At 43.2% G+C, this 13,833-nt stretch overlaps 1 protein-coding gene across 7 annotated transcripts in view; it reads right to left on the reverse strand.

Annotated features, from left to right (window-relative positions):
• The window catches only part of LOC139463750 (serine-rich adhesin for platelets-like), a 167,603-nt gene that overhangs the window by 19,363 nt on the left and 134,407 nt on the right, over window positions 1-13,833 (reverse strand). For all 7 annotated transcript variants that reach the window (XM_071245016.1, XM_071245019.1, XM_071245018.1 and 4 more), the window contains one exon: window positions 6,100-6,245. In XM_071245016.1, the coding sequence (XP_071101117.1) occupies window positions 6,100-6,245 (146 nt within the window). The remainder of the gene's footprint in view (window positions 1-6,099; window positions 6,246-13,833) is intronic.

The following is a 13,833-nucleotide window of genomic DNA, read 5'->3' on the forward strand; positions in this document are numbered from 1 at the left end:
CTTCAATTTTCTCTGCTCTGCAGGGACAGTCTAGGTCCTTCCTCTCAGGAGTGTATTTTAATCAATTTGTCAGGACATCATCCAAAACTCACACAACCATGAATGTTATTTGATCAAAAAAAGATCACCACAACCTTATTTGTGATTAATGCTTTGCTTCATCAAAGGTCTCAATTGTAAAAGCTGAACATTTGAAAGCAGCATGCGTTACTGAGAACAAAAGTCATCAAGGGAATTTACACAGTCGACTTGAGATGTGTTCGTAACAGTGAGTACTGCCTGTGGTCACATCTTAAGATGCAGAGGTCACCTTTTATCCCTCCTAAATAGAGAACGATTCACGCAACCAGGGTATGATGTTCAGCTTATCAATGGAGCATTCGTGCAAACCTAATTTTGTCATTACTGTTAGTGATTACGGTTGCCGCAGAATATGCCTTTTTAGCAAGGTTGGAGAGTAATGATACGTTTACAAATCTCACGAAATCAAAATCATCCAAAGGAACACTGAATGCAAAATGATGCAGCTATTTACATAAGATTTATTGAAAGTTCAAACACTATAATAACTGAAAAACAGTTTGACAAATATTCTACAAAGCCAATAAAGTGCTGGCCAAACAGAGAAGCTATGGTACACCTTCTATTGAGTCCAGTCTTGGAAAGAACTGGCATCATCAGCACTACTGGATGAAACTAGTATTACAGATTTCTACAAACTTGCCATAAAGTGAGACATTCTATGTTCATACAAGAGAGTAATAAAATCATATCCTTTCTTGTACCCCATGGCTATTTTAGTGTAACCATGCAATTCATCAAATTTTTGTATGGAAAATATTCAAAGCTGTTCCGATTATTGCAGATGAAAGGATTCAGCTTTTTGGTGATCGGATAACAGACAAAAGATTAGTTTTTGCAGCACTGTTAAATCTCATTGATTACGAAGCTTGTCGACTTGGAGGAAATTAGTTTAACGCGGGTGTGTTTCCGAAGTTTCAGCCTTGGCAGGATGGGTCAGAAATTGTGCCTATTTTACTCTGCACTAAAGATAGATTTGGTTTCTGAGTAATTCTATCATGAATTGACGTAAAAAGAAATGGTACAGCTCTAGGAAAATGTTGAAGCGAGAGCGGCTCCACATAGGCTGAGTCTGTCCTCAGCCGGGGGATTAAATGCCTGCGGGTGTGCCTGTTTAATACATGATTGATTTGCCAATCACTTCACCCTTGACCTGTGGTCGATATGTCCGAACTCCATTTACTGACCAGGAGATGATCAAAACAGACATGCTCTGAAAATGGTGTTGATGGACTTGAGATTAAGTCACTTATAAAAAAGGACTGCTGATCTTTTCTTCCTTAATAGGCTTGTGTACGTTTACCACTGATTATGGTAATTGGGGAATTATAAACATTAGCTCAAATCTCAAATACCCTAAGACGGTAAATGTCCACGTTTTCTCATTATCAACTCAAATGATTCCTATTATAATGTGGGAGAACGTGATTAGTTCATTGAAGCCAGATTGCAACTTCTGTATCAAGTCAATGATACGTGTGCTTGATAACTTTTGTTCACATGAAACAGATGGATGAACAGAACTTGTAAAAACTAACATAAAAAGTATAAATTGAATAAAAATGTTTGCCTTCGACAGGTTGTAATGAGTGAGTGACAGGGCAGCCCAACAACTGGGCCACTATCAGCTTGCAAGGTCATGCAGGTACCAGCTGACCCCAATACATCAAACCTGACACATACACTACTCTATCATACAAACACTTTAACACCCATATCATTCCTAATAGACAGAATGCTAGACTAACATTTAGTCTATAAAATCTTATAATATGCAATACCCTTCTTCACTCTTAAAATAAAAAAATAATTTTCCCAAGGTCGATAGAGCTGGCTAGACTTGCTTTTGTATACGTTTCTAGATTGTGTTGTTTTTTTCATAGAATAAATATATTCCACAGTCATGGTGCAGGACTAACAGAATGCTTAAACACTGAAAATATATCTTTTTTACAAACAACTCCATTAGCTGCCTAGAAATCCTGCCTTTGGCAGAGGTGACACTCCCTGCTGCCATGTTCCTTTTCCAAGTGAACTAGCCTTACCTAACACACAACTTAGACAGCCACCATCCCCAATGTCCTGCTGCTATTCAGATTTCCTTCAAACCTATAGTTTTTATCGTTTCTTGAATAGAGAGTCCCTTTGAGATGAAATAATCAAATTTTGGCAGACATTCTGGCGGTGGATTATCGACAAGCTAGGGAAATCATTCATTTGGACTAGTGATATTATCATGGCACTGGAGAAATGACAATTGTAGATGGCTGATAACCTTGTCCATGTTAGACTGGGGACAACCCTAGAGACACCCTAATTAGAGATACTCGCCATGCAGAGCACACAGAAAACACTCAAACACATATCTGATATCACCCATAGAAACCTGTAAAAAGATGATTGAAAATGACTAGGATCATAATGCTAGATTATGGTTGGTTGGTTGATTTGTTGTTTAACACCGCACTCAGCAATATTCCAGCTATATGACGGTGGTCTGTAAATAATCGAGTCTGGACCAGACAATCCAGTGATTAATATCATGAGCATCGATCCACGCAATTGGGATCAATGACATGCATCAACCAAGTCAGTGAGTCTGATCACCTGATTCCGTTACGACAAGCCTCTTACGACAAGCATAGTCACCTTTTATGGCAAGCATGGTTGCTGAAGACCTGTTCTACTCTGGAATCTTCAGGGGTTGCTAGATTATGACCTGATGGTGCAATGACATGGATTCATCCCTCCGTGCAAGCTGCATCACTGAACAAGCATGAAAACACTCACATCCCCCGCCAATATGACATATCGGGTGTGTGCAATGCATTAGCTCCTGTGAACTATGTTCAATGGGCCTTTTTGTAAAGAAATATAGTACTTTTTTCAAGATCTGCTTCGGAAACTAGGACTACTTCCATTTTCAGTTTAAATCAATGTCGTTGCCATGGAAACTCAAAAAATAACTTTTAAAAAAAATCCAAAACTATCCAAAGGCACCAGTTCACCACTAGACCTATCAATGTGCAAAATATGGTGAAGAAAAATGGTACGGTTTTCAAGATCTGCTCTGGAAACGAGAACTACCGCCATTTTCAGTCTAAATCAAAGTCGGTGCCATGGAAACTCGAAAAATAACTTTTTAAAAAATCCCAAACTATCAAAAGGCACCAGTTCACCACTAGACCTATCTATGTGCCAAGTTTTGTGAAGAAATATGGTAGGCTTTTCAAGATCTGCTCCGGAAACGAGGACTACCGCCATTTTCAGTCTAAATCAAAGTCGGTGCCATGGAAACTCGAAAAATAACTTTTTTAAAAATCCCACACTATCAAAAGGCACCAGTTCACAACTAGATCTATCTATGTGCCAAGTTTGGTGAAGAAATATGGTACGGTTTTCAAGATCTGCTCCAGAAACGAGGACTACCACCATTTTTAGTCTAAATCAAAGTCGGTGCCATGGAAACTCGAAAAATAACTTTTTTAAAAATCCCACACTATCAAAAGGCACCAGTTCACCACTAGATCTATCTATGTGCCAAGTTTGGTGAAGAAATATGGTACGCTTTTCAAGATCTGCTCTGGAAACGAGGACTACCGCCATTTTTAGTCTAAATCAAAGTCGTTGCCATTGAAACTCAAAAAATAACTTTTTTAAAATCCCAAACTATCAAAAGGCACCAGTTCACCACTAGATCTATCTATATGCCAAGTTTGGTGAAGAAATATGGTACGCTTTTCAAGATCTGCTCCGGAAACGAGGACTACTGCCATTTTCAGTCTAAATCAAAGTCGTTGCCATGGAAACTCAAAAAATAACTTTTTTAAAAATCCCACACTATCAAAAGGCACCAGTTCACCACTAGATCTATCTATGTGCCAAGTTTGGTGAAGAAATATGGTACGGTTTTCAAGATCTGCTCCGGAAACGAAATGTGATGGACGGACGGACAGAAGGACGGCACCCATTCCTATATCCCCCTTCCACTTCGTGGCATCTAACGCAGCTGTTTTCTTTAATCATTGATAATAATATGTACTGCTATCCCCACCACTACAACACATAAACTGCTTTCCCCACCATTACAACACATATACTGTTGTTCCCACCACTACAACACATATACTGTTGTTCCCACCACTACAACACATATACTGTTGTTCCCACCACTACAACACATATACTGTTGTTCCCACCACTACAACACATATACTGTTGTTCCCACCACTACAACACATATACTGCTTTCCCCACCACTACAACACATATACTGCTATCCCCACCACTACAACACATATACTGCTATCCCCACCACTACAACACATATACTGTTGTCCCCACCACTACAACACATATACTGCTATCCCCACCACTACAACACATATACTGCTATCCCCACCACTACAACACATATACTGTTGTCCCCACCACTACAACACATATACTGCTATCCCCACCACTACAACACATATACTGCTTTCCCCACCACTACAACACATATACTGCTATCCCCACCACTACAACACATATACTGCTATCCCCACCACTACAACACATATACTGCTTTCCCCACCACTACAACACATATACTGTTGTTCCCACCACTACAACACATATACTGCTATCCCCACCACTACAACACATATACTGCTATCCCCACCACTACAACACATATACTGCTATCCCCACCATTACAACACATATACTGCTATCCCCACCACTACAACACATATACTGTTGTCCCCACCACTACAACACATATACTGTTGTCCCCACCACTACAACACATATACTGTTGTCCCCACCACTACAACACATATACTGTTGTTCCCACCACTACAACACATATACTGCTATCCCCACCACTACAACACATATACTGCTATCCCCACCACTACAACACATATACTGTTGTTCCCACCACTACAACACATATACTGCTATCCCCACCACTACAACACATATACTGCTATCCCCACCACTACAACACATATACTGCTATCCCCACCACTACAACACATATACTGTTGTCCCCACCACTACAACACATATACTGCTATCCCCACCACTACAACACATATACTGCTATCCCCACCACTACAACACATATACTGTTGTCCCCACCACTACAACACATATACTGCTATCCCCACCACTACAACACATATACTGCTTTCCCCACCACTACAACACATATACTGTTGTTCCCACCACTACAACACATATACTGCTATCCCCACCACTACAACACATATACTGCTTTCCCCACCACTACAACACATATACTGCTATCCCCACCACTACAACACATATACTGCTATCCCCACCACTACAACACATATACTGCTATCCCCACCACTACAACACATATACTGCTTTCCCCACCACTACAACACATATACTGTTGTTCCCACCACTACAACACATATACTGTTGTCCCCACCACTACAACACATATACTGCTTTCCCCACCACTACAACACATATACTGCTATCCCCACCACTACAACACATATACTGCTATCCCCACCACTACAACACATATACTGCTATCCCCACCACTACAACACATATACTGCTTTCCCCACCACTACAACACATATACTGTTATTCCCACCACTACAACACATATACTGTTGTCCCCACCACTACAACACATATACTGCTTTCCCCACCACTACAACACATATACTGCTATCCCCACCACTACAACACATATACTGCTATCCCCACCACTACAACACATATACTGCTATCCCCACCACTACAACACATATACTGCTATCCCCACCACTACAACACATATACTGCTTTCCCCACCACTACAACACATATACTGTTGTTCCCACCACTACAACACATATACTGTTGTCCCCTACACTACAACACATATACTGCTATCCCCACCACTACAACACATATACTGTTGTCCCCACCACTACAACACATATACTGTTGTCCCCACCACTACAACACATATACTGCTATTCCCACCACTACAACACATATACTTACTTCTTGAACTCCTCCTGCAGAGCCTGAAGCCTGGAGCGGCAGGAGTCACTCTCCACCCTCATCTCCAGTAGCCGCTGCTCAGCATCCACTCTCAGCATCCTCTCCCTCTCCAGCTCCTTCATCAGTCCCTCCCGCGACTCCCCGCGCTGAAAACATACAAAAGCATGGTTAATTCAGCTTTCGCCAACCCCTCACCTGCTGAACAGATAGGGTTAATTCAACCTTCATCAACCCCTCACTTGCTGAACAGAGAGGGTTAATTCAGCCTTCACCAACCCCTCACCTGCTGAACAGAGAGGGTTAATTCAGCCTTCATCAACCCCTCACTTGCTGAACAGAGAGGGTTAATTCAGCCTTCATCAACCCCTCACCTGCTGAACAGAGAGGGTTAATTCAGCCTTCATCAACCTCTGCTGAACACAGAGAGGGTTAATACAGCCTTCCTCAACCCCTCACCTGCTGAACACACAGAAGGTTAATACAGCCTTCATCAACCTCTGCTGAACACAGAGAGGGTTAATACAGCCTTCATCAACCTCTACTGAACACAGAGAGGGTTGATACAGCCTTCATCAACCTCTGCTCAACACAGAAAAGGTTAATACAGCCTTTATCAACCTCTGATGAACACAGATAAGGTTAATACAACCTTCATCAACCTCTGCTGAACACAGAGAGGGTTGATACAGCCTTCATCAACCTCTGCTGAAAACAGAGAGGGTAAATATAGCCTACATCAACCCCTGCTGAAAATAGAGAGGGTTAATACAGCCTTCATCAACCCCTGCTGAACACAGAGAGGGTTTATACAGCCTTCATCAACCTCTGCTGAAAACAGAGAGGGTTAATATAGCCTTCATCAACCCCTGCTGAAAATAGAGAGGGTTAATACAGCCTTCATCAACCCCTCACCTGCAGAACACAGAGAGGGTTGATACAGCCTTCATCAACCCCTCACCTGATGAACACAGAGAGGGTTAATACAGCCTTCATCAACCCCTCACCTGCAGAACACAGAGAGGGTTAATACAGCCTTCATCAACCCCTCACCTGCAGAACACAGAGAGGGTTTATATAGCCTTTATCAACCCCTGCTGAACACGGAGAGGGTTAATATAGCCTTCATCAACCCTTGCTGAACATAGAGAGGGTTAATACAGCCATCATCAGCCCTTGCTGAACACAGAGAGGGTTAATATAGCCTTCATCAACCCTTCACCTGCTGAAAACAGAGAGGGTTTACATAGCTTTCATCAACCCTTGCTGAACACCGAGAGGGTTTATATAGCCTTCATCAACCCTTGCTGAAAACAGAGAGGGCTTAAATATAGCCTTCATCAACCCTTGCTGAACACAGAGAGGGTTTATACAGCCTTCATCAACCCTTGCTGAACACACAGAAGGTTAATACAGCCTTCATCAACCCCTCACCTGCTGAACACAGAGAAGGTTAATACAGCCTTCATCAACCCTTGCTGAACACACAGAAGGTTAATACAGCCATCATCAACCCTTGCTGAACACAGAGAGGGTTAATATAGCCTTTATCAACCTCTGCTGAACACACAGAAGGTTAATACAGCCTTCATTAACCTCTGCTGAACACAGAGAAGGTTAATACAGCCTTCATCAAACCTTGCTGAACACAGAGAGGGTTAATATAGCCTTTATCAACCTCTGCTGAACACACAGATGGTTAACACAGCCTTCATCAACCTATGCTGAACACACAGAAGGTTAATACAGCCTTTATCAACCTCTACTGAACACAGAGAGGGTGTCAAAGGCTGAGATTCTACTTCTCATCCAAAATACTTCCAACTTTTTCTGTTTGTAAAGAGTAATAACCAGTGCCTTGAGTGTAAAAGGCAGAGAGATAAGTGATGTCAGGGTACCTGATGATGTCACAATGGTCTGCAACACATCAATACAATTCACTATAGCAATATCTCCTAGGAGATATCACTTAATCTCACCAAATCTCTCCTGTGGAAGCGAATTTGGATGATAAATAGACAGTTAGATAGATAGTTAGTACAGTTTCTCAATGAATATTCAATGGATCCACTTGCGAAATAAGTCATTACGGTTTTAAAGATGAAAAAGCCAAAGTCCACACAACAGTGTAACGCATGACTAGTTATATATTTTGTACCAAAGAACTTATTAATGTTTAGCAACACGGAACTACAAGAGACTTCTGCTATAGTAGCTTTGTGTGGGGATCAATAGCCAGACGGCCAATGCTCCCACGCCAGGGACAATACACCACATCAATATCACGTCATTACTGTCATCAAGGTGAACACAGAAATGCAAACTACACCAACATGTATTCATGGACAATCAGACAATGCACATACACATCTTGGAGATCACTCAAATACCATGTACTAACATGTACACAACTGACACTGAATGCTTTTTTACAAAATAATATTCAAGCTCTTTTGCCTACCATATATCGCCGTCTATAAAGCAATCCCACATATAAAGCAGCCCCATTGTACAAGCCTTCAAAATTGATGCTAATTTATATACCCCGCCTATAACGCAATTCAGAATGAAGCACATCACCAGTGAATACACAATCCCTCCATTTGCAATAAAAACATATTTGTCTTCCGAAGACTAAAAAACACTGTATCGTCCAAAAACTTTATGTTGACATATAATCTGACAATGGTTTAGTGTAAATAACAGTGAGATGTGCTATCTTTCGATCACTTCACACACAATTTTGCCGAAATAAATGGAAATAAATATTGAATGAAATTTTGAATAAAATTAATAAAATAGATTACAAACATAAGTCCAGATAACCAATAAAAAAATGTTATAACCAGAGAGTATAATTACATGATTAGTTTACGAACTTCAGTACTGATTTGTTGACATGGTATTTCTGATGTTTCATGCTCACAGTAATGTCTTTAAGTTGGGGAAAAAACATCCAAACTCTTCATCCTGTGTATAAGAAGACCCCTCCTTGAAAGCCCCCTAATTGTAGGTACGACAAACTCGCCTTATACACAGCGACATATGGAACATAACTTTAAGTTTCTCCTGAATATGACTATCTATCATCACAAATACACACATTCTTAATTGCATTATATTATAGATATTCATCAGCTATGATTTAGCATTTGTACAATCACCTAACTCACTGGAGTAATTCTATAAGTCGTCAAACACATTGGAGCTTTTGTACAAGTCAACGAACACATTGGAGAAACTGTTCAAGTCATTGAACATATTCTCCATTAGAAGCTTCTGTTTTCATGTCATATGATGCCTGCCCCACCCTGCCAGCCAGAGACAGCAAGTAGCACCTCATCAACTACTACCGTCTTCAACTACTGGAACACCCACCATCAAATCAGGGCCATGCCAATCCATTACTTGCTTTTTATCAACTGATGGCTCAAAGTTTCTATGTATCAGTTCAATCCCAAGTGTGGCTGGCACAGTGAGTGGGACTGGCAGAGAAACAGTCAGAACATACTGGACTCAGGACGATGGGAGGCACAGATTTGCTTGCCGTTTGTCTGACAAGATATTGAGAAATGGCCATGATCAATAGATAGGCACTTAGACAGATTGAATAGCACCATCAGACTTGAAACATCACCTCTCTTCTCTCAAAGACCTCTGCATCAAAGATACACTTTCTAACAATATCTGCAACATCACAGCATCAGAGGACAAACACTCAGCTTAACATTCAACAGGCAGTCTGTGGATGTAAAAGTCTTCAAACGAACATGTGTTCACTAGTCATAACCTGTCTTAGTTTCAGGAAGCTGCCCACCAAACCTAATATGGTCCAAGCACTGGCGATTAGGGATGTTCTCTCCAGCCACATGCAGCACCTTGACATACAATAAACTGATTTCCACAGGAACAAGACAAACAGTGAACAGCACTTACTATTACCCCCAACTTTGACTCCAACATAGTTCTAAGTTCAAAATATGAAAAAAAACCAACATATTTTCTCAGAAAATCCACTTATGTGTGTGTGTGTGATGCAGTGTGTGTGATGGGCATTTGTTGTGCTGGACAACTGTGTCAACTGTCTGTGATGCTACAACATGAATGTGTCTTTACGGTGCTGGACAGATTACATCAATATGTGTCTACTTTCTGTGATGCTACAACATGAATGTGTCTGTATGGTGCTGGACAGATTACATCAACCTGTGTCTACTGTCTGTGATGCTACGATATGAATGTGTCTGTACGGAACTGGACAGATTACATCAACCTGTGTCTACTGTATTATAGTCACATCAATGAAGAATACAGCCATAACATATTTAATTCCAAAGTTCACTCAATCAAAACAACCATTCATTGCTTTACTTTGCCTGATTCAGTAAATGTGAACAATGGCATGCTTCATTAAATGTTTTCTTGGTGAGAATAACATTAATTTTGTGCTTTTACTTTTTCTTTTTCAAACAAACTATACTGCCATTGTTTGAACAGTTGACATAAAATTCAAACAACATTTTATTTCTGTCTATAGCAATCTACACTTGTCTTTTTTGGTCAGCGGTGTTAAGTTTGTGCCTGTACAACCTCAAGTACCACCACGACCAGCACTGCGTCACACAACATGCACAACCTCCAGTACCACCACCACCAGCACTGCGTCACACAACATGTACAACCTCAAGTACCACCACAACAAGCACTGCTTCACACAACATGCACATCCTCCGGTACCACCACCACCAGCACTGCTTCACACAACATGCACAACCTCCAGTACCCTCACCACCAGCACTGCTTCACACAACATGCACAACCTCCAGTACCACCACCACCAGCACTGCTTCACACAACATGCACAACCTCCAGTACCACCACGACCAGCACTGCTTCACACAACATGCACAACCTCCGGTACCACCACCACCAGCACTGCTTCACACAACATGCACAACCTCCGGTACCACCACCACCAGCACTGCTTCACACAACATGCACAACCTCCAGTACCACCACCACCAGCACTGCTTCACACAGTATGCACAACCTCCGGTACCACCACGACCAGCACTGCTTCACACAACATGCACAACCTCCGGTACCACCACCACCAGCACTGCTTCACACAACATGCACAACCTCCAGTACCACCACCACCAGCACTGCTTCACACAGTATGCACAACCTCCGGTACCACCACGACCAGCACTGCTTCACACAACATGCACAACCTCCAGTACCACCACCACCAGCACTGCTTCATACAACATGCACAACCTCCAGTACCACCACCACCAGCACTGCTTCACACAACATGCACAACCTCCAGTACCACCACCACCAGCACTGCTTCATACAACATGCACAACCTCCAGTACCACCACGACCAGCACTGCGTCACACAACATGCACAACCTCCAGTACCACCACCACCAGCACTGCTTCACACAACATGCACAACCTCCAGTACCACCACCACCAGCACTGCTTCACACAACATGCACAACCTCCAGTACAACCATGACCAGCACTGCTTCACACAACATGCACAACCTCCAGTACCCTCACCACCAGCACTGCTTCACACAACATGCACAACCTCCAGTACCACCACGACCAGCACTGCTTCACACAACATGCACAACCTCCAGTACCACCACCACCAGCACTGCTTCACACAACATGCACAACCTCCAGTACCACCACGACCAGCACTGCTTCACACAACATGCACAACCTCCAGTACCACCACCACGAGCACTGCTTCACACAACATGCACAACCTCCAGTACCACCACCACCAGCACTGCTTCACACAACATGCACAACCTCCAGTACCACCACCACCAGCACTGCTTCACACAACATGCACAACCTCAAGTACCACCACGACCAGCACTGCTTCACACAACATGCACAACCTCCAGTACCACCACCACCAGCACTGCTTCACACAACATGCACAACCTCCAGTACCACCACCACCAGCACTGCTTCACACAACATGCACAACCTCCAGTACCACCACCACCAGCACCGCTTCACACAACATGCACAACCTCCAGTACCACCACCACCAGCACTGCTTCACACAACATGCACAACCTCAAGTACCACCACCACCAGCACTGCTTCACACAACATGCACAACCTCCAGTACCACCACCACCAGCACTGCTTCACACAACATGCACAACCTCAAGTACCACCACGACCAGCACTGCTTCACACAACATGCACAACCTCCAGTACCACCACCACGAGCACTGCTTCACACAACATGCACAACCTCCAGTACCACCACCACCAGCACTGCTTCACACAACATGCACAACCTCCAGTACCACCACCACCAGCACTGCTTCACACAACATGCACAACCTCCAGTACCACCACCACCAGCACTGCTTCATACAACCTGCACAACCTCCAGTACCAATATACCACCAGCACTGCTTCACACAACATGCACAACCTCCAGTACCACCACCACCAGCACTGCTTCATACAACATGCACAACCTCCAGTACCACCATGACCAGCACTGCTTCACACAACATGCACAACCTCCAGTACCACCACCACCAGCACTGCTTCATACAACATGCACAACCTCCAGTACCACCATGACCAGCACTGCTTCACACAACATGCACAACCTCCAGTACCACCACCACCAGCACTGCTTCATACAACATGCACAACCTCCAGTACCACCACCACCAGCACTGCTTCATACAACATGCACAACCTCCAGTACCACCATGACCAGCACTGCTTCACACAACATGCACAACCTCCAGTACCACCACCACCAGCACTGCTTCATACAACATGCACAACCTCCAGTACCACCATGACCAGCACTGCTTCACACAACATGCACAACCTCCAGTACCACCACCACCAGCACTGCTTCATACAACATGCACAACCTCCAGTACCACCACCACCAGCACTGCTTCATACAACATGCACAACCTCCAGTACCACCATGACCAGCACTGCTTCACACAACATGCACAACCTCCAGTACCACCACCACCAGCACTGCTTCATACAACATGCACAACCTCCAGTACCACCACCACCAGCACTGCTTCACACAACATGCACAACCTCCAGTACCTCCACCACCAGCACTGCTTCATACAACATGCACAACCTCCAGTACCAATATACCACCAGCACTGCTTCACACAACATGCACAACCTTCAGTACAACCATCACCAGCACTGCTTCACACAACATGCAAATCCCACATGCACTGAGGATTCTCTGCTGATAGAGTTTCCTCTATTACAGACAATTACATGCAAACAGTCTGTTATCATGGTCCAAACAGTATCCAATAGCCTGTGATTTATGCCAGTAGGGCATCACCGATCAGGAGAAGAGATCGATATACCCATTAAGACAGGAAGTGTTTAGCAGAAGCCATGACAATAATAGCCGCTCCAACTGCAGCTACAGATTTACAATCTTGCTCCAACATTATAAATATGAGATCAATTAACAAGGCAGCAACTATACACTACTGTCTTAAGAAGACTTAAGTCCTTCTGACAAGCCCACAATTTGCTGATACATATATGACTGATTGGTCGATCTTGTTACATACCTTGACAATCAGTGTCATCTACACATCATATCCTGTGTTGGAAGCCTACATTATTTACACTTCACACACGCTGGTGCAGCACCAATTGAGGGGCGCATGGTTCTTAACTCGG

Source organism: Haliotis cracherodii, unplaced genomic scaffold, assembly GCF_022045235.1.
Source record: "Haliotis cracherodii isolate W230 unplaced genomic scaffold, xgHalCrac1.p SCAF_16, whole genome shotgun sequence".
NCBI lineage: Eukaryota > Metazoa > Mollusca > Gastropoda > Lepetellida > Haliotidae > Haliotis > Haliotis cracherodii.